Source organism: Phodopus roborovskii, unplaced genomic scaffold (assembly GCF_943737965.1).
Source record: "Phodopus roborovskii unplaced genomic scaffold, PHOROB, whole genome shotgun sequence".
NCBI classification, from domain to species: Eukaryota; Metazoa; Chordata; class Mammalia; order Rodentia; family Cricetidae; genus Phodopus; species Phodopus roborovskii.
This window is the reverse complement of record NW_026126416.1, coordinates 12,520,458-12,542,517: the sequence shown is the minus strand read 5'-3', so window position 1 is coordinate 12,542,517 and position 22,060 is coordinate 12,520,458. Positions and strand designations below refer to the sequence as shown.

General features: G+C 40.3%; 1 protein-coding gene across 1 annotated transcript in view; it reads left to right on the top strand.

Moving 5' to 3' along the window:
• Macrod2 (mono-ADP ribosylhydrolase 2) overlaps positions 1-22,060 on the top strand; it is a 1,848,725-nt gene that overhangs the window by 1,671,925 nt on the left and 154,740 nt on the right. The window contains exon 11 of the mRNA XM_051183276.1: positions 1,734-1,817. Within this exon, the coding sequence (XP_051039233.1) occupies positions 1,734-1,817 (84 nt within the window). The remainder of the gene's footprint in view (positions 1-1,733; positions 1,818-22,060) is intronic.

The following is a 22,060-nucleotide window of genomic DNA, read 5'->3' as shown; positions in this document are numbered from 1 at the left end:
ACCTCAGGCTGAATTGGCTGCCTCTTTGGTGTGGCTGGAGAATGAAAGCCTACTACTGAATGCTGAAGACTCTGCTTCTGTCTTTTATACCCCTCTAGAACTGGGATTAAAGGTGTGTACCCTGTTACTGTTTTAGACTGATTCAACCTTGTTTATCCCTGGGTGGCCTTGAACTCAAGAGAGATTTGTCTACCCCTTAATCCTGAGTCCTAGAATTAAAGGTGCCTTCTACCACTTCCTAGCTTCTGGCTTCTAGGATTAAAGGTGTGTGCTTGGCTTCTATGGCTTGTGTCTGACTTTGCTTTCTGAATCCTCAGAAATAAATCATAAATAATATATCACCACAATGTAGAGGAGGAGAAGCAAGGTTCTTAGAAATGGAGATTAAAAGGCTACAGGCAGGAACTGAGAAGCAGCAGGAGGGGCTGCTGACTCAGGTGCCAGAACAATTCATAACAGATGAGTCTAGGATGTGTTAGAGCAAAGATGGCATCATTAGTTGGCTGGGGAGAGGGGAGCACAAGTGAGCATAAGTTTGAATGGTGATACCTAGGTTTTAGTTTCAATTGGTTCATAAACAGTGTGCAATGCTGTTCTTCCAGATGTGGAATACTATAGAGAGAAGTTTGTACATATGATGAGTAGTTTTGACTGGTTTTAGATTTGAGATTCCTGGTATGGGTTGAATGAAGGGAAACCATTTGGACTGAGAGGGTAAGACATGTAAGTCCCAGCCTTTCATGGAGTAATAGTAAGGGTGGCTTTGGGGCCTGTAACCTGTGAAGAAGGCCAGCTTATAGTGATTTTAACCTTAATTTGAGGATCAGTCAGCCCACAAAGAGTACCAGGATTCCATAAAGTAGATTTCTTGGGTTCCATTGAAAGAAGATAAAGTATTGAGTTTATTGATGCAAGCCAGAGCATCTAGTCTTACGGTGCAGGAAAAGGTGTTACCAGGTAGAGAATGGAATGGAAAGCAAGCAGAAGACATTCAGACATCCAGCCTAAAACCAAAAACATGAGACAACAAAGGCATAAGACTTCAACACTGAGCTCAGTAGAAAGGTTAGGCAGAAACTGCAACTCGAGGCCAGCAAATATTCCCATCAGATGAGCTGAATTGAGAGCTGTCTCTCCAGACTCCCTTTCACTTTCCTAGTCCCTGTTGGTAAGTTTAAGAAAACATTGAGAAAATTGTTAAACTCAATAGATTAGTCAGGAACATACTAGAATATTACTTAGATTCTAGATCCAAAGGAAGCCTGTTCAATGGAAACACTCTTTCCCAGTCCCCCAGCACCTTAAAGGTGAGGTGATATTGTATTTCATTTTGCCTACCCGAAGACTAAAACGAAAGGTATAATGGTACCTACTAAGCCATAAAATGCAAAGCGGAATCTCTTAGACTTCTCTTATGGAGAATTATTCCGTTTTTAAAATAATACTTGTACATGATTTGGCATTTATATGAATGATTGATGATGTCCACATAAAAATATTGGAGCTTAAGTTTAAGTCTATATAGAAAGATGGAGAATTCAAGCTCCTTCACAAAATTTAGTTCCGCTCCAATGACAGATAATCTGTAGCTAAGGTTCCGTAAGTGTGTGTGTGGTGGGGGGAGGAAGGGAGTGGAGGCAGAGGTTACTAAGGAGAAAACATCTTTAAACTTTAACACATTCTGACCTTACTGGTATATTTAAATAAGAATTATTAAATCTTTGTACTTCCAGAAGGGCTAGAGCCTAAAGGCCTTTCTCCACCCCACAAGAAGAGCAAAGCAAAGAAACCAGAAAGTTCAAAAGACTCCAGTGAAGGTAAATCCTGCATCCTTTCAAAATTTATGCCATGGTGACAAGCTTGTATTTCCTTTTAAAGTATGTGTATACTTTCACATTTAGATATCCATAGGGGTTAAAAATAATGCCACAGAACAATTCTATTGTTCTTTCCTATACATTCAGTGTCTTTTGTGAATATGAGAAATCAAATTTGTAGTTGTTAAAGAAAAAGAAGACATATGAGTTTTAAAAATTTGTGTTCTCTACACAGCATAGTTTGCATTTCTGTGAGGTGAAATTGTGTGAGTTGTATTAAAACCAAGATGTCCTCTAACCATGTGGAACTGAGGGTCAAGGCCCACACATGATGAATAGTTCTGTGGCTATTTTCTTATTGGGATAGTTTGTTTTTTTTGCATGAACATATTTTCAGGGTTTCCAGAATCAAACCTCAGTGATGCTGCAAACATCTCTCTCCTATTTTCTAGAGGCATTCCAATGAATGGGAATGTCCCGTTGGGTTCAGGCTTCTGAAGGAATGATGCTGTCTTTAATAACCCTAGTGTGGCCTACAATTATGCAAATTTTCTTTGAAAGTTGGATGTGATGTGTTTTCAGTGCATAGCTTCTGAATGGCAGAATATGTACAACTTCTACTTACTTCTCTGGAAGTCCACTTTGTGCTTAATGAAATGAAGAGTCTGGTATCATTATTGTTGTTAGGTCTTGATGAAAAGTCATCTTCTGTGTGGAAGGAGAAGTGTGTGTATTTATCAAAGAGAAGTCTGTCAAGGATGAAAAGAAGAGGAGCTGGAGACAGAGCATGCATAAATGAAAGGAGAAAATGGAGAAAGGGGGATCAGCTAGGAAGAGTTTCCATGTGCAGTATAGCCTGAAAAAAATACTCTAAGCTCGGACTGACATCAAAGGAGCCTGGACATGAAGTGCCTGACTGGGCTCTACTGTCCCCTTATCTAGTCACTGCTGCAAATAGATTCCTGTATCAGCTAAATGTTACAGTGGATCCCTAAGTGCATCTTCTAGATGCCATCAGCTAACTTCTAACCTGGCATTGGATTATTGGTAGAATAGAGAACTTTAGGTGCACACCCCCATGACTATCCAGCATCCTGGTAAGTGTTGGGTACCAGCTGATAGATAATGGCACTGCTCTTACCCTCCACAGGTTAGACCCAGCTGAGAAGGCAACTGTAAGAAAAGTGGGATCATGGCATTGGCTTCATCCCTAATGTAGGTAAAGCAGAGCCCCAGCTTGGTCTTCTCAGGTTGGGTTTCACTTCTGAAACAATGACCTCAATACTGGCAGAACAGGATAAGTCAGATCATCTCTGTAGGCAAGTGGGGTCAAGATCAAGGTGACCCAGGGCTCTTCTTTCCCAGGCTCACTGAAGGAGTCAGGGAGATGGAAATGGGCAGAGCAAAAGACGATCCCTCCCTTCCATGCAAGGACTCAAAAGGAGCACTTCAAATGGTAATGAATAGAATAAGGAGTGGTTAGCAGAGATCTGGCATTCTGTTAGTGATGATTGTCACTCTTACAACCATCTCAGGAAAGAGCTAGGCTAAGCACTGTCCTCACTCACTGAAATGTGTTTAGATGGTTTGCACAGTTTGCAGAACACTTAGAACTATGGTAATGGTCAGTGGCTCTGCCAGGCATCAGATGGAAAACTTTGCTAGTATCTGAGGAGGAGACCAGCCACACCATTCTCAGTGTAACTGCTGTCTTTTCCTAAGGGATCTCTGATGCTCAAATTTGTGAAGAGTTAGGGGGGGAAACTCAGTTGTTTTTCCCTGGAGAGGCTACCCTTACAAGACTGTTGCCCACCAATACATTGTTCCCATTGAAGGGAGTTTTCCAGAGATGGAGTCTATTGTCAGTATAAATGAAGACATGCTGCTCCAAGCTACTCCTTGTGACTCCTTAAAGCTTCCTTCACTTCCTCCTTAAGTTCCTTTGTTCAGAAAACATCATCCCCCTAATCCTGATATGGCTCAGTGGTACAGTTTTGACCCCTTCATGTGGTCTGAGAACTGCCTCTGAGTCATAACATCTGGGAGGATAATCCAACAACTATGCTTGCTACCAGGGACATTGTGACTGTGACATCACGGTGAAATGTAAATATTAGTCACTCCACAAATGTGGGGATAATGCTTTAGCCCTACTACAGCATCATAGGTGAATAAAAATTAGTAAATCCCAGAGAAGAGATGATTTAAGAAAAAAAAAAGTGAATCTGACAGGCAGGGCTTGATGAAGCACGATATGGCTGTTATTTCTCTGCGCATCTGTTTTGACAATGACGTATATATACCTGCAGCCATATATGGACTGTTCAAACCTTTCATTCCACTCACAATTCAGAGAAGCAGCCATCTGTCTTACACATCTGCCAGCTGAATCTTGTTCCTGGGTCTAGGGCTCATTGCAGTGTAGTCCATGGTCCTTTATTTCTATGCTTTCCTGCTTTAGAGCTTGCAATGGTTTCTAGCTTAGTGTTTTTTCCATTGCCCACCTCCCTTCCAAATACTTCTGGTGTTTTTATTTACAAGTCCCTCCACTTAACACCCTATGAAATTTTTCCCTTCTCTTAGTTCCCTGCTTGACTACCTACCCTCTCAGTGATGACTGGCTATCAGATCACATCCTCAGGAAGGGTCAAAGGAAACAAACTCACCAGGCATTTCTGATGTGGTTTAATCATGACAACTGTATTTAGATCCTGAAGAATTTAGACTTGTTTTTATACCAAGTTTTTTTTTTTTTTTTTATAAGCATGGACTGCAAAGTTCTCTTTAACATACCCAAGTCCTCTCAGTCTCAATGCCATCATTAATTTTTTTCTTTTAGAAACAACACAGCATATGCAATTCTCTTCCACTCTGACTTCTGGAAATAATTTTTATTTTTTAAAAAACTGTGTATGCTGCTGTCTGCTTGTTTGTAGATAAGTATAGGTACCTGTAGAGGCCAGAGGCATTAGATTACTGGAGCTCGAGCTGCAGGCAGTTGTGAGTATCCAGACATGGAAGCTGGTACCCAAATTTGGGTCCTCTAGATAAGCAGTGTGTGCTCTTAAATGCTGAGCCACCATTGTGTACCCCAGCACTAGTTTTGAGGAAGAGGAAATATTAATCATTATAGCTCTACTTGAAGCATTGCTATTTTACTAAATCTTTTACTAAAATATTGAACATCAAAAAAATCCAAGTTTTTGAATACACCTTTACACTTGGTTTGTTTGTTTGTTTGTTTGTTTTATGCAAAGGGTTTAAAAAAATCTGCCTAAGAGGTCATGACTACAGTATACTCTGATTCAAATCATTGAAATATCACACCAGTATTAACATTATCAGTAGTTTCAGACCACTAATTAAGTTTCTAGCATCTGGTAATACACCCAAAAGCCAGAAGCCAACACAGTGTGTGTGTGTGTGTGTGTCCACACACACATATTGCTAATGACAGTCTGATAAATTTTTCTTACAAAATAATTGAAAGAATTGACTTCCTTTGGAAAAACATTAGAAGAAATGCTTTTCACACTCTTCCTCAGTACTTGTAAAATTATCTATGTAAGTTCTCCTTGGCAAAAATCTCTTTGACTTTATTTGTCCAGGAATGAAGTTGATTTTTTTTTTTACTATTTTTTTTCAATGAAAAATTGAAGCTGATGGCTAATGGTGCCATTTCAAAGCTATCTCCCTTAAATTGTACCTACCCTCTGGTTGTTGAGAAGTGGGCTCCCTTCTAACTGTTGCTTTTCTTCCACTCACCTTTTCCCTCTGGGTGCTTCTACAAGGCGCTGTGCTTTTGGGGTCCTTGGTTTCCATATGATGTGGTTAGGTACACGTCTGTATCTTCCTTTTTGACATTTGCTGAATTTCTTGGGATGGGGGTCAGCATCTTTTCTTAGTTTTAAAACTCCACACTCCTTTCCTCACCAAATAAATACTAAAATATTACCCCATCACTGCTATCTATTATTCCCTGGAACTTTCTGGATTGTAACCATGTTGTGCCACCACCACTTCCCCCGCTACACACACACACACACACATTTTTTTTTCTTGAATGCCTTCTGGTTATTTTTTCAAGTTTGTTATTAGGTTTTCTAATTTTCTACCCAAGCATATTCAATGTTCACTTAATTTCTCATTACAGCCCATTAGGGTTAGGGTTCTTTCAAAACACATTTTATTTGCAAATACATTTAGTTATTCTTTAGTTCAACAGTCACTTAAACAATTCTGCAATCTGTGTCTAGTTTCAATGTGATGTCTGCTTCTGTGTCTGGTTTCACTGTACATGTTTGCCTCTGCGGTCTTTGCTTCTGTAAGGTCATGCTTACCTTAATTTCCTTTTTCCTCTTCTTTAGACTTTCATTCATAGAGACTTTTTGTAATCGGATTATGATCTCCTTCATTTACATCTATTTTTCTGAAATATCTGTTTAGATATCAGTTTAGAAAGCTCTTAAATTCATACCTGACTTACTGTTTTATTTGATAATGTGTATGCACAAACAATTGCATGGACTTTAATCTGCCTCATCAGCATCACTTGGGGATATGTTTGACATGTACATGCTAGGACTTCATTCCAAGCTATTGAGTTCAGAGACCTGAGCTAGACCCAGTAATTGTGTGGTTTGCACTGTTCTAGCAACACTGTTCTTCAGTGTAGGCCATTTGGTTAGAAGATGCCTCTAAGGGCTTGGGTATAATTAAGAGGATCTCTTACTACAAATATTAGCCCAGCTATGCAGTTAGGAATCACAAAAAAAATATTGATAGAAAGATAGATGGATGCTAGATAGCACAGACATACAAATAAAAATGCATACTTTCCCATAAATGTACACACACATTATATCTTCTGGTGTGCACATATAAATAGGTGTGTGTGTGTGTGTGTGTGTGTGTGTGTGTGTGTGTGTGTGTGTGTAATTGACCCAAGAAATTATCTTGGGGAAGACTTTTTTAAGAAATAAAATATTATATATTAAGTTGAGCATATATATCCATTTACAAAATAAAAGCAGATTTTCATCTATAAAAATCACTAGACAGATACCACTTTTCCATCATAATTTTACAAAATGCCCTGTTATTTTGACACCTGCTCTGCAGTTTCCTCCACAGAGAATACTCAGCAAGTGTGCATGGAATGCTCGCTCTTCAGGAAATCTCACTCTTGTGACCCTCAATCAAACAGCACTCCATTGCACATTAGAATATGAATGATCACTTTAGTCAGATGAAATTCGTTGTGGAAACATTTTTGGAAATAAGAAAGTATGATATTAGCTTGCATATTCTGTGAGCATTAGAGTTATTAACTTTTACTAACATAATTTTTTTTTCTGAGTCCTTGAACATGTACCTCATATTTCCTAAGAGGGAGAATTTTCTCTCTGCTCTATTATTTCCTTTGCATATTAGAGTATTGTGTGACATGCTGTTTGGAGAGTGGCTGGGTGGAAGGGACATTCTATCTTTCAGAATGCCATGCAGCAGTTCATGCATTATATTCCTAAGCATGATCTTTAATTTAATTTTTTTGACAAGTGCAGTGAAGGGTAAAATCAGGCAGTCATAATTCTGACTTTGCCATCACTCAAAGGAACTCAGTGATTGACCAGCTTTGAGGAAGGAACGATGTGGACGACAGCTTTCTCAGGAAGAAAAGCTTCGTGTCACCCTGTAGACTTCCAAATGCAGAGTTTAAACAAACTAAATTTCTGTGGCAAAAACTAGAATTTAGAAAATGCTGATGCCGCCATGTTGCTTTCAATTTATTGCATGTTCCTCCATGACCTGGGAGCACTTGGAGCTTTCCTCTGTCAGCAAAAACCACTAACAATTCACTTGGTTTAGAGCTGTGTCCTCCACAATTACCCATTCCATGCAGCTGTGGGCATGATGCAGGACTAGCACTCAGATTCCAAATCAAACATAGAAAATGTCAGCATTGTGACTTACTTTATGGTGAGAAAGCTGAGCTTGCCAAGGAAGGGGAGCCACATCTTGTTTGAGCAGGAGGCATTCCAGGTTCATATGCCTATTGTCATTCTTGTTTGTTAATACCATTCTCTCTCACGTTTGAAGGTATCCAAGTAGGGTGATAAGATATATGTATAGTTCCTGCTACACATAAACACTTAAGTAAAATATGGGCAGACCTCATGCCTTTTCAAATTCTGGTTCCCTTTGAGGGAAGTTTCTCTAACCTTGAACTTGTGTTCCTACGCACTACAGCAGAAAGAATAGCCCTGCTTTGTGTGATCACAGGGAGACTTGAACAAGATACCTTATTGAAATTACCCAGCATATTTGCTGGATAGAGGAGCTAGTGGGTTGAAGCATATAGACTATAAAACAAGGAAAGGTCCCTCCCACAAAAAGTCACTTACTGTATTTATTAATCCTTGAAACTCCTTTTAATGTGATCAAAATATTTTGAAACTAGAGTAAGGTTTAAAACACAAGGACTCAATCTCCTATCTCACCACTTTTTCTATTTTTCTTAACTTAGTTCACTCAGCACTCCCCTCCCCCACACCATCATATTAGTTAAAAATAGACCTTCTCTGATTCTTTTCTTTCCTTCAGATCTCCTCTTCAAATTATGCTTCCCAAGGAAGCACTCTATCTTACATTTTCATGAGTGTACAGAATAGTATTTCATTTTCTACCTCCACTTACTACTTCCAAAACTTCAAGCAGAGCACAGACTAGGTCAGGGAACGAAGGGCAACCATCTTTGGTTATGGCTCTTCAATCATCCCTTGTTGTTGAGACAGCTATTGACTGCCATCCAGATCTCCTACTTCTGTAAGATGTGGGAAACAAGGCTTTCTCTTCCACCTCTATATTGTTCTCCTAGGTGAGCATTTCTCAGAATGTGGATGATGGAACTCTACAGTGCATCCTCTAAAGTCCATTTGAGTTATTTGTAAAGCCAAGAGATTTTCACACAGAGATGGATGCACTTCCTGAAGTCTCCATTTGCCTCTAATACAGAAAGAATGGGTGGGATCCTCTGCAGCTAGGAGAAGAAATGGTACCACAGCATCCTTCTTCCAAACATGTCAGTAGAGGTCCCCACCATATAGAGTGAGTTTCTCTAAGCATTCAGTGCACACCTTTTGTTGAGTACTGTAGTAGTGTCCACCTTTTCTGTGATTTTATTTTCACAGATTTTAGTTCCTCCTGTTTAACTGTGGTCTGAAAATATTAAATGGAAAATATCCAGAAATAAATGACCCCACAAGCTTTCAATAACTTTTACTTTGATATGTTATAGTCCTATTTGTAAGTAAGAATTTTTAACCTCTTTTTGTGCCCACATTATAAATTATTAACCAACTATAAAAATAGCTGAGTGCAGAGGTTGTTGTAGGTTACTCGAATACTATGGATTATTGTTTTACTGTTGTCACATTGTTGGTTTCAATCAGCACTTTCCCTAGTAAGTGATAATCATGAAGTTGTTGTCATTCATAACTGCCAATCTCAGGAACCAAAAGGAAAAAAGAAGAGGGGTGTGCTGTGACCTTCATGACTTTGGGATTGACCTGACTGGGGCAACAGGAAAATGGAAAAAAAATCTCTCTCTCTCTCTCTCTCTCTCTCTCTCTCTCTCACACACACACACACACACAGAGAGAGAGAGAGAGAGAGAGAGAGAGAGAGAGAGAGAGAGAGAGAGAGAGGTACCCTGGGTTTCTGTAGGGAGTCAGCCTCAAGTTTCAGTTATCCTGGGAAAAGAAACTGAATTGGGATACTGCATATGCTGTCAACTTTAATACTGGGACCAGAGGAAGGTCTTGCCATGTCTATGGGACTGGGGCACTGGGGTTCTAAACATGGCCACACTCATGTCAACCACACACCTTCACTCAGTGTCTCATCCGCTCCCCACGACAGAAAGAAGCTGCCATAGATAGCTAGTGGAAACAAACCTGTCCTAGTAAGGAAATCGGATTCAGAATTGTACTTTTATCTCTCCGGAACGCAGTATAATCTTCCATTTAGTTTTGTCTGATGTTTCTGTTAGATATCAAACTGAAAATTTACATCAACATCAGACATATAAAAATGACTCTTTATGAGCTATTTCCTGCTTTCCCACTGAATATTTATACTCTTAAATCAAAATCTCTGAATCATGCTTTTCAAGGCCATATGTGAGATTCTGGTCACAGATGAGGAAAAGTGTATTTAATTTTGTGTAGATTGATTTATTTTATTTTAAATGTATGAGTGTTTTGTCTGGAAATACATCCATGCACTACCTACATGGCTGGTGCCTGTGGAGGGCGGAAGAGTGGCTTATATCCTCTGGGACTAGGGTTACAGAGGGTTGTGAGCCACCATACGGTACTGTCAACCAAACCCAGTGGCCATGTTTGAAGAACTCATCCAAGTTGATACTAAGTAAGCTAATCAAAGAACAGAGAAAAATGTCTATGGGACAGATCCCTACAGAGCATCTTTTATAATTATTTTAAAGGTGTCATTTTAAAGAGTTGTCTAGATGCTTGTGAGTTATTTGGACTATATTTGTTTAAACCTTTTATTCTTCTACATTAACATAAAACTGATGATGAGGTTCACATCCATTCCTTTTGTTTCACTGAAAACTCATTTCTTAGCTATAGGAATGAAACAATAGTGTGATCACACACAGACACACACACTGCACACTCACACACGTGTGCATACACACACACTTGATGGTAGCACCATGACAACAGGACAATTGAGGACTTGTGATGTTAGGTACTAATTTTGCAACAGACAGCAGTTGTGTGTGTTTCCTCTTTAAAAGGGGGACTGCATAAAAGAAAGAAACTATTGGAATTTCAAATTATGGTTTCCGTTTGTATTTCATAATCGGAGTTTTCTATTGCAGTGAAGTTGTGATTTTCTACTGTACCAGAGAGAGCCTTAAAATTGTCCACCCACACCAGAATTACCTGGATGAACACCACAATCTCCTGAGGCTTAGCTCAAGCATGACCATCCTCCCTCATACATGTTACTATGGAGCCATCAGAGGCAGTCTAGGGAATAAGCTCACCCCCAGGGATCACTCTGCCTGCAGAGTGATGCACAAAAATCCAAGGTACAGTGTTCTCCCTGGGCATAAATGCTAGCAAATCCACCAGAATCATTTGTCATTTTTCCGTTCTGAGAATTCTTCACTCAGCACTAATGACCTTTGCCCCTGGTGGAAAGAAGGAAGACACATGTTTTATGAGAAAATGGAGAAAGGCAAGGAGGTGGTGATAATGTGAGGTATAGTCTGAGCAGTTTTGTTGGGTGCTTCCTAAACAACTGCAAACTGTTTTTCTAGGGAGACTTGCTCATTCCTAAGGCAGCCCAAAGGCCAAGGCTTTGCAACTAGGCCCTCCCTTCAGCAAACCAGGAAGCACATGTTACTTGATGCAGAGTACCATTCCTTCTGGGAGTTCTTGACAGTCTGCAAGTATAGTTACAAAGCAAGAAGTAAGAAGCAGAAACAAACTTTTTTCCTAAATAATTTGAGGATCAGTTGCTAAGTCTCTAGCATGCTTCATCTTCAAACAGAGATATGAGCATCCATTCCTCTTATAAAAGATCAAAAGCTTGGGGCTGGGAGACAGCTGAGCGTGTAAAGTGCTTGCTGTGCCAGTGTGAGGACCTGAGTTCAGATCCCCAGCACTCATGTAACACCAGCACTGGGTGGGGGTGGGGGAAGGGTGGTGCTTGCTGGCCAGCAAGCCTAACCAAAATGTTATTCAGAGAAAGACCTTCTCTCAAAATCTAAGATTGTAGAAGCAAGTGAGGAAGATAACTGACATCAGCTTCTGGCTTCTGTAAGTGCCTGTAAGGATGAGTGCACTTATACACACACTCCTCATGCACACACACACACACACACACACACACACACACACACACACCAGAGCATGAACACTGATACAGTACTACTTTTAGGCCCTAACAAGTTTTCCCCAGTTCCCCAGCAATGTTATTTATAAGCCAAATATCCTCTGCAAAGCCAAGGACCCTACCCTGTGTGTCCTTGTCCTCCAGCCTGGAATGACTCTTTTGATATAATTTGACTGTAGGATTCTTGATACTTTTGAACACAGCAGGACAGTTGCAATGCATGGTATTTCTAGCTAGGGTTTACCTGTTGTTTTTCCATGACAGAAGCTAACCTAAGCATCTTTGCAGTCCTCTCTGAAAAGTGACTGGTTTGTTTTTTTTTTGTTTTGTTTTGTTTTGTTTTGTTTTTGTTTTTGTTTTGTTTTGTGGGGAGAGGGTTCCACAATCTGCTTTGTGATGTGCAAGACTTCAGTGTGTCTTATTAGGTTAATGTTCATTAGATTATGGTGTTGTCTAAGAAGCTTTCTACCTGGGTAACTATTCCATGATCTGTAACTGATAAATGTCTTACAGGAGACTATAATGAAACCATACCATGCAAGCATCCTATTACTTTTTAATTTTTTCATTAATTAATTGATTAACTTATTTATGTATGTTGTCATGGACTCATTATTTCTTATTGCCCTATATTTGACATTCATCAAGAGGTGTCTCTACTTTAGTGGATATTTAGAAATGAGTTTTTTGGGTAACAGTTGTGTGGAGTCACTATTGGCAAACATTATCAGTTTATCTTGATGCTTAAATATGAAGAACCAGCTTACAAGATGACCTTTTCTGTGACTCCTTCTGATTGTCACATGGTCTTCTTTGAAAACACTAATCACTGCTATAATCACTACACCAAGTTGACCAACTTTGGTTGAACTTTCCAGAACACTGTCCATGGAAGGTTGAGAACCTGGGATTCATGTTTGAATTTGTTTGGAATCCAGGGTTTCAAAAGGTTTTCATTCAGTTGTATTCTCAAATTTTGCTTTTTCATTGTACAATATCAAACAAATAAGCCAAGGGTCAATTCACATATGTAGATATAACCATACAATATATGTATATATAACTTCTTTTTTTGTAAAGGCAATTCATGTGACAAAGGTCACTGATACATTAGCAAGGTTCATTAAACATTTTTATTATGTTGGTCCTCTTTTTTCCACCATGTGGATCCCAGGGATTGAACTCAGGTCATCAGGATTGGCAGCAAATGCTTTTATCCGCTGAGCCCACAGCAAGATCCCTTGTGACGTGGAAGCAATTCTGCTATTTCTTGCTGGGCTTTCTGCCAGGTTGATGAGTCTCTGGATGAGACAACTGTTTAGTTCTGTGTATAGAGCTCAAAGTGTATTTTTGTAAAACCTGCATGGGCAATCTCTCTGTTTATACTTCTAGATCACTCTTCAGTTTGCTTTGTATTTTGAAGCTGATGACCCTTTACTGGACTCCCCCCACTTCTTTCAGTTTTGGGTTGTTTAACCAATTTTTTGATTGCTTTTCATACTTCCTAAACAGTTTTTTTTTTTTTGGACCTTTTTGTTCTTTGTTAATGATATTTTCATAGCATAACTACGTGGTGCATTTTTTTTAATATTTCAGAATTTTGGTGGGTGTGGGGCAAGAAGTGATTAGGGGTTTTGTTTGATCTCTCTTTCTCTCTCTCTCTCTCTCTGTGTGTGTGTGTGTGTGTGTGTGTGTGTGTGTGTGTGTGTGTGTGTGTGCATTATACCCTGTCTGGCTCCCATTTAGAAGTCATAGGCTCTCACAGTGAGAACTTTTTGCAGGAGACTAGTGGGGGACAGGAGAAGAGCACAATGACATTTGCTTGTTGAGTCAGCAAACACCATCTTCCTCAGGCAACTTGAAGGTGGAACTTTCCACTCCAGCTATTTGTTCAGTTATGATGAACCAGTTCTAGGGCTGACATTGGTCACGTTCCCTCCATTGTTTGCCCTGGGGATCTTCATAAAGCTTCATTGACCCCCCCCCCTTGATTCTGCCTACATCATTTAAACTTCTTGTCTTAGTTGGGTCTTAATTGCTGTGAAGAGGCACCATAATGATGGCAACTCTTATAAAGAAAACATTTAATGGGGATATCTCCCTTACAGTTTCAGAGGTTCAGTACCTTATAATGACCAGGAACATGGAGGGATGCAGACAGACATAGTGCCAGAGCAGCTGAAAGTCCAATGTCTCACAGGTAACATTGAGTGAAGCTTGAGAAAAAGACCTCAAAACCTGCCCCCACTGTGACACTCTTCTTCCAAGGAGGCCACGCCTCCTAATAGTGCCATTCCCTTTGAGGGCCATTTTTTTTTCAAGCCACCTTTCTTCCCCTTCAGACACTCACCTCACTCTTAAATGTACCCTCACTTCCTATTGGGACCCTGGCAATTTTCTTTCTGCTGCAATCATGACCACCACCTCTTGGAGCCTGGTCTTGGAACCTCACTTAACCACACACTGACTTACCTCTCTCCTTGTTGTAATCTTTTTCTTGTTTTAACCTTACTCAGCATCTCTGTTTGTCTTTCAAAATATGCCTCTGAGTTGGTAGCTCAGTGATCTTCATATCTATCTGTGATAAATTTTTGTCAACTGAACACAAATTAAAATCATCAGGGAAGAGAAAGACCTCGACTGAGAAAATAACTTCCATTAGATTGGACTGCTGTCAAGTTCGTGGGGGCCATTTTCATGATTAATGGTTGATGCAGAAGGGCCCAGACAAGTGTGAGTGGTGACATACCTGGGCAGGTGCTTCTGGGTTGTTGTATTAGTCAGAGTTCTCTAGAGTAAACAAACTTGTAGAATATATATGGAGGGAGATTTATTAGAATGATTTATAGGATGCATTCCAGCTAGTTCAACAATGGCTGGCTATCAACAGAAGAACCAAGAATTTGGGAGTTGCTCAGTCCACAAGTCTGGATATCTCATCTGGTTTTCAGTAGATACTAGAATCCAGAAGAAGTAAGCTCAAATGCTAGTGAAGGAATGGGTGTGCAAGCAAGGCAAGAGTAAGCAGTCAAAGAGCAAAAGCTTCCTTCTTCTAACAGGAGATGTGGCCCAGATTAAAGGCATGCCTATCTGCCTCAAAACCAAGATCAAAAGCTTGTCTTCTCCCAGCTGGAAATGTCTGGATTAAAGGTCTGTCTTTCTAACTCAAAGATGTAGATCAGAAGTGGATCTCTCTACTTCAATCTTAGTAAAAAACATCCCTCACAGGTGTGGCCTCCATTCGGGGGTTTTAGGTCCAGATATAGTCAAGCTGACAACCAAAACTAGCCATCACAGTTGTATAAGAAAGCAATTAACAAGCCATAAGGGGCCATAAGTGTCCCCCCTATGGCCTCTGCTTCAATCCCACTAAGGCTTCCCTCCATGAGGTATTGTTGAATTTTCTGACCTGCCTGGTCCCACCACCACTTCAGCCCCAAATAAACACACAGATGCTATATTAATTATAATATATATAACATATATAATATATATTAACTGTAATTAATTATAAAGCTTTTGCCAATGGCTAGGCTTCTTATTGACTAGCTCTGTCTTAATTATTAACCAATTTCTATCAATCTATGTATTGCCACAACAAGGCTGTGGCTTACCCCATAATGCCCCGGCATGTTGTTACTCCTTTGGCAGCATGACAACTCTGTGGGGCGGGCCCACTCTGCCTGCCTTTCCCAGAATTCTCCTTGTCTCCTATACCCACCTATCTTCCTGCCTGTCCAGGTTGTTTTGGGTCATGTTTTGTTTTGTTTTGTTTTTTCCAGCAATTAAAAGCAAATTAGAATATCACTATACAATGTATTTACATTCTATTGGTTGAGGTTATTACCAAATACTCTCAGATTCTGGAGGAGAGAAACAAAGACCCTACTTTCGATGAAGGCTGGCAAAGCCACATTTTCAAACAACAAACAAACAAAATAAGAAATGTGTACTGCCTTTTTTATGGGAAACACAGTCTCCTCAGGTGTCTCACATGCATACATAATTAAGTCAATAACATTTGTGGGATGATTTCAGAAGAAAACACTAGTTCCTGCTAAAGGAGCATAAGCAGAGATACACAGATGTGAAGTCTTGATTCTCCAGTCCAGAAGGAGGAGATCACTATGGAGTGAGCCAAAGCAATAAAAGCTGTGGCTTCCTGTGGGTGATGACTAACCTCACTAAGTCTGGTGCCTGTCGGGTGCCCGTCAACTGAAGGATTTCATTTTACGGTCTTCATGATCCCTTCTGCTGGTTCTGTGAAAGGTTGAAATTCAGTCATACGGCCATAGACTCATCATTTGTGTTTCCGGTTTAAAGTCATTCTTCCACAAAATTCGCTGACTCTAAGTCCATTGCTTTTGCTGAGAGGACAGTCACACTCTGCTGTCTGTGCAGCTCCACTAAATCAAGTGTGAGCTTTAAGTCTCCCATGCCATTGAGGCTTATTTCAAGAGTTATTCTTCCTTTGTTTATGGAAATTTGCATTTTGACTACTGTGTGACATCATCGAAGTAACAGGAAACTGGAGATTGTGCTGCCACAAATTCAGAGGGATTGGGGTGTGGTTGGAGTGTCTGTGTGTGTGTGTGTGTGTGTGTGTGTGTGTGTGTGTGTGTGACTCTTCTCTTTTTCTTGAAGAGGCAGGGTTTGAGAATGAATGGAAAGTCATTTCAGAGGCTTTTAAAGGAATCCATATCTAAAGGGTGCACATGGCATTAGTTCAGAGAACTCGACCATTGCAAGTCTCTCCTGTCTCTGTCCTCTGCCTGCCTCTGTCTGGATAAATCCTGGTGCAAATAGACTACCTCTCTGGAGCTAAGACTGATTCAAACTCTCATCCCATCAGCCCAGTGAGAACAATCTACAATTTATCAATCACTTTGGTGAAAGTACTGAAGCTGTGTTTTCTTAGTTCTGATTGGCCAAATCTAGATAAGTGTCTACCCCTGAATTTATGACAGTGCCCAGGGGTGTTCAATGTTGTACCTGGATGGACCTGGGTCTCCTGGCACCTCTGGGTCTGGGATAGGGAAAGGGGGAAAAGTATGATCAGATACATGGATTGAAAGTAGAAGCTACTTGGTTCCCTAGGGGAAAACAAAGCAACTATCAGGTGGGAAAAAAATGGATGGGTTTTTTTTTTTAATCCACTGTCAGTAAATACTAATTGGTGGTCAAAATCTTATGTAGTACCCCTTTCTTATAAAAGATAAAATAACACTATATGTGATTACATAGTTTGTAGTTTTTACTCACCCCAATTCCGCTCTTGCTCAATCATCTTGACATCACTTAAAAATGCCACATTGACAACCAGAGGTATGCAGAAAAGCTATAGAAAAGTTATACCCAACCAGTGACAAATGCAAAGTACTAACAATTGTTGTCAAGTGAAGGAAAAAAGAGCAAGGACTGTGAAACGGAAAAGGTAGGAGGAGTGAGGAAACACCTGGGGAAGTAAAGGCAAAACAGTAGAGATGCAGGTCATGACCATGATGTCTGGTTTGAGTCCACAGGGAAGGAATTAAAGAATGGGTTTCTGGGAGGATGAATGTAGAAAGTTTGAGACAGATTCAGAACTGAACAGTACTGCTCACCCAGGAAAGCACATTTGGAATGCAGTGTGGAACTATGCTTCTAAAATTTGGTTGTTCAGTTTTTAATTGCCATCCTATATTTCCAAACTCTTTGATGGTGGGTTAAAAGAATGCCAAAGTACTATTTATGACTGACTTCATTCTCAAGGCCGCCCAGGCACTGGGGAAATCTGAGCTTCAGTTGACTCAGAAATTCTTTGGGTGGTATGCTAACTTTGTCTTTAGATGTTTATGTATTGGCAGCCACAGGGAATTACGCCCCTCTCGGTGTTTAGTTGCCGGATTTCCTCGTCTGGTGCCCATTAAATTAGGCAGTGCTGGAACTTGTCATCTGCTAATAATGTACTAACAACAGGTTTCAGTAATGAGGGCCCTTCCCAGCAGTTTTGCCTCTCATAGTTTCCTTCGGCAACATCTTAGAAGACAGACGTTAGAAGTAACATGAAGACTCAGTTTATTTTGAGACCTTACTTTGAGATTAAGACTTATATCTTAGGTAGCTGAGTCCTAGGATTTTGCTTTTTTTTTTTTTTTTTTTTTTTTTTTTTTTTATGTATTCATTGACATTCTATTGCGTTTCTATATACAAAGTTTGAGCTGGATATGTTTGAAGAAATCTAGTACTACTAACCACAAATTTAGGAACTGGTGAATTTGACCAAAACTTCATGTCTCTTAACCAAAAATGCCTTCAGAGGGTTATTGTGGTGCCACAATGGAGTTTATTGGGACAGGGAATATGAAAAAAAATAATCTTAAAATGGAAGATACTAACAGCTCCACATAGAATGCTGTGCTCAGATAGTCAATTAAATTCTAATTGAATATAATTCTGCATAAACTTTAATTATTCCACAATGAGTACATGCATCCAATTAACTGGGAAAAGTTTTCTCCAAAGTCAGTTGGAATGGCACTAAGCCAGTTTGTCAAGGCATCCAGATTGCAGGTTTGAATCTCAGCTCTACCACTTAGCAGCTTGCAGACTGTGTCTAAGTCTTCTAAGTGTCTCTAAGCTTCAGTTTTCTCATTTGTAAAATAGGAATGGTAATTCTAACTCTCCAAGGATTTGGTCAAAGGTTATAAGTAAAATATAGAGAGAAGAGTAAGCTTAAAACCTGGCATGGGAAACTACAGTGAACCCCTAAAAATGGTAGCTATCTTCTCTATTATTATGATTACCACTGCTGTGTGTGAGTAATAGACACCCATTTTCCCCCACTTCTCCACAGCAGAAATCCTAGAAAACAAATACTTTGGTTTTTTTTTTTTTTTTTCCTTTTCTCAAATTTCTTGAGTATAGAGTTAAAAAGGGACTCAATCCAACACAATTATGCCCGTGGCAAGAAGGAAGTGATCCTGGCTTCCCAGAAAAATTATGCCCAAGTGATTATTTCTCTGTTATGTGTGTTTTATTCTGGAAAGTATTTAGCTTTTACTTTTCTCTCGTCTAGACATTTCTGGCCATTTACATTCCTTTCTCTTCAGTAAATCTGCCATTATTTTTTTCAACAGGTGCAAGACAAAAGAGCCATAAGTCCTTATGAGCTAACAGGGAAGTTTCAGCTGAGAAAAAAACCAAATAAATAAAACCAGTTTCCTGCAAATTATGAAACAACAAGTTGAGGGTGCACTTGCTTGTGTCTTTCTTCTCAGGTTTATAGACTATTCTTTGCTCTTTATGCTGAAAAACTGTCAGTTATTACTGGCTGTTGGCCAGTTACTTTTTCATCTCCAGGGTCAAGGAAGAAAACAGAAAGAAAGAGAGAAGGAGGGAGGGGGAGGGAGGAACAGAGGGGGGAGAGGGAGGGAGAGTGGGGGGGAAGGAAGAAAGGGAAAGAAAGAGAGGGAGGGAAGAAGGAAGGGAGGAAGGGAAGAAGGAAGGGAGGGAGGGAGAAAAGGAGGGAGGAAGGGAGGGAGGGAGAAAAGGAGGGAGGAAGGGAGGGAGGGAGGGAGGGAGGGAGGGAGGGAGGGAGGGAGGAAGAAGAGAGAAAGGAAGGAAGGCTGAAAGGTTCAGTACAGAGGAAAACACAGAATCTCATTCATCTATATCTCTTCTGAAAGTGGAATACCTCAGAGCAGTGGTTCTCAACTCTCCTAACACTGCAATCATTTAATACAGCTCCTCATGTTGTGGTGACTCCAACCTATCACCTTATTTTGTTGCTACTTCATAACTCTAATTTTGCCACTGTTATGAATCATAATGTAAATATTTTTGGCGATAGAGGTTTACCAAAGGGGTCACCATCCACAGGTTAAAAACCACTACTACCTTGGAGTATTTTAGAGAAATGGCATTTTGTTTTAAGGCACTAGATACTCAATAAGTATTTTTAGGTGGCCAAAAGAATGAGTAAATGAATAAGGAAATGATAAAGAGACTTATTGTGACTGCAAATCATTTTTCCTAAGTGAAGTGTACTGCTTGCTCCTGGGATTAAGGGTAGGAATTAACTAAGAAAAATCATTGTATAAAAGAGTCTTCCTGGAATAAAGAACTCTTGTATGGGTTGATAATATATAGTTCCTCAGAGCAGAATATGGTAGCTTCAGTACTGGAAAGCTCATCCCTCTTCTTATTAGTGCTGGTGCCTCATGTGAAATTGAAGTTTTGAAATATTTTCTTTCTGAGATAGGAAATGACACAGCCCTGGAGATCTGGGGTTGGCTGCCTCTAATTCACAGCAGTTTCTGTCCTTTGTATTAGCACTGACCGGTAGGAGATGAAGGTCATTCCAGGTTGATGCAAAGCAGCAACGGATATGTCACTGCAGTCCTCTAGTGCTGCAAAGAAAGTTCGGTATTCAAATATGAGCCAAGTCTAAATCCTCATTTTTATTAAACTTTTAATTAAATAGGTGTGGTGAAGCAAACCTTTAATCCCATCACTCTGGAGGCAGGGGATCGTCATGAGTTCAAGGCCAGTGTGGTCTACAAAGGGAGTTTCAAAAAGCCAGAGCTACCTGTTCTCAAAAAAAGAACAAACAAAAATAAAAACATATTAAGTGAAAAGAAATCATTTTTAATTTTAAATGAGGCAAGGACAGCGCATCTATCTCACTGTATTTTTCAGAGAGATAACAGAGACATCACTTTCTAAGCCTTCAGGCCAAATCCTCTGTAAGTGACTGCTTCAGATATCACTGTATGGTGGTTGTTTTTGTTTGTTTGTTTTATACTTTTAAACCACCTTCTAACTTCATAGACACCAACCGACTTTTCTACAGTTCTACTTAAATCTGACACAACCTATTCAGAAACAGTATGAACTCCCACCTCACCCCACCTCCCCACCTCATCCTCCCACCCCACCCCAAGAGAACCTTTACTTCAACACAGCAGTTGCGACTGTGCTAGTTCAAAGAAAGTTCTACAGCCATTCTTGGGCTAATAATGCGCTACAATTAGACTCCTAAATGTGGCACAAGTAATCTACTCTGGTTTATTTATTAGAGAGGTTAAATATAAATAGCCAGGTGAAACAGTGCCTGGGGGAAGACCTAAATAACACTGAGCTCAGGGACTGCTGTCTCTGCAGATTTGAGATACCACCCACCTGACATAACTGTACTCATCAACCTGGAAGTTCTCTGGACCATGGTGTTTAGGACTTTCATGGTGGTTCCATGGCATGGGCATGGCTGATGAAATTGTTGACAACCCCTTTCCCCTCCCCATAAGTCAAGAGGCAAGACTGAAAGTTGTAGCTTTCTTATCACAGGCTTTGTTCCACTGGTAACTAGCCTATGTTCTAGAAATACTCAGGGACCCAACCAAGAGTCACCACGTTAAGATAAACTGGGGTTTGATGCAATTGAATGATTGTCAGTAACAGAAGCTACTCCTGTCATTCAGAATATTAAAAAAACATTTGGGAACTCTGTACCAGGAGCTGGGGACAAAGGTCAAATATTTATTTCTATTACATCATAGCTTCATACTAAGTCACAGGAAATGGTCAACAGATGGGAACCTAACAAGCAGTGGGGGGACTTCAACAACACTGGCTGCCAGTGTCAGCAGAAGTCACACTAGAAACTCATCTTGGGTCCCTTTTCTGTCCCATTTGGTCAAGAAGGAGGAAGCCCATCACAGGGAGGTACATCCATGTCTATCGCTCTTTCAACTAAAGACTTAGGGGCATCAGAGAGGTGAGGTAGGAAGGCAGCCACAGATGTTTTCTGCAGTGATGTCCCAAAGAGCAGAGAGCATGAAAAATAGCAGCAGGCAGAAGAGAGACTGAGGGCCTGGGGATAAAGATGAAAAGGAAGAAATGGGAGGGGAGGCAGGGAGAAGGGAGAATGCCATGGGCAAGCAGTTTGCTTTGTCAGAAGCTCTGTAGGCGTTATCAGCTTCGAATATAAAACCCAGCTTCCATGAGGATTTCCCAGAGGATGCCGTAAGCTATACTGATCATGGTGATATCAGTCTATGGATGTTTCAGGAGGAAGGAAACTGACAAAAATGTATTAAAATGTGTTCCATCCAGGCTGGACTCTTCACACTCAGGACTGATGAGAAGGGAGAATAATAAAGCCCTAGTCTTCTCAGCTCTACACTCCCATGCTTGTCCCCTCTCGTCTCATCCATCTAACCCCCAGCACCACCACCACCTTGTAGGAGATGGAGTCTAGACACTTTCTCACTGGCTGGTGTTGGGAAAGCTGACTTCTTGGTATGTAGGCCTCTCTTTAAGCTGGTATCTGA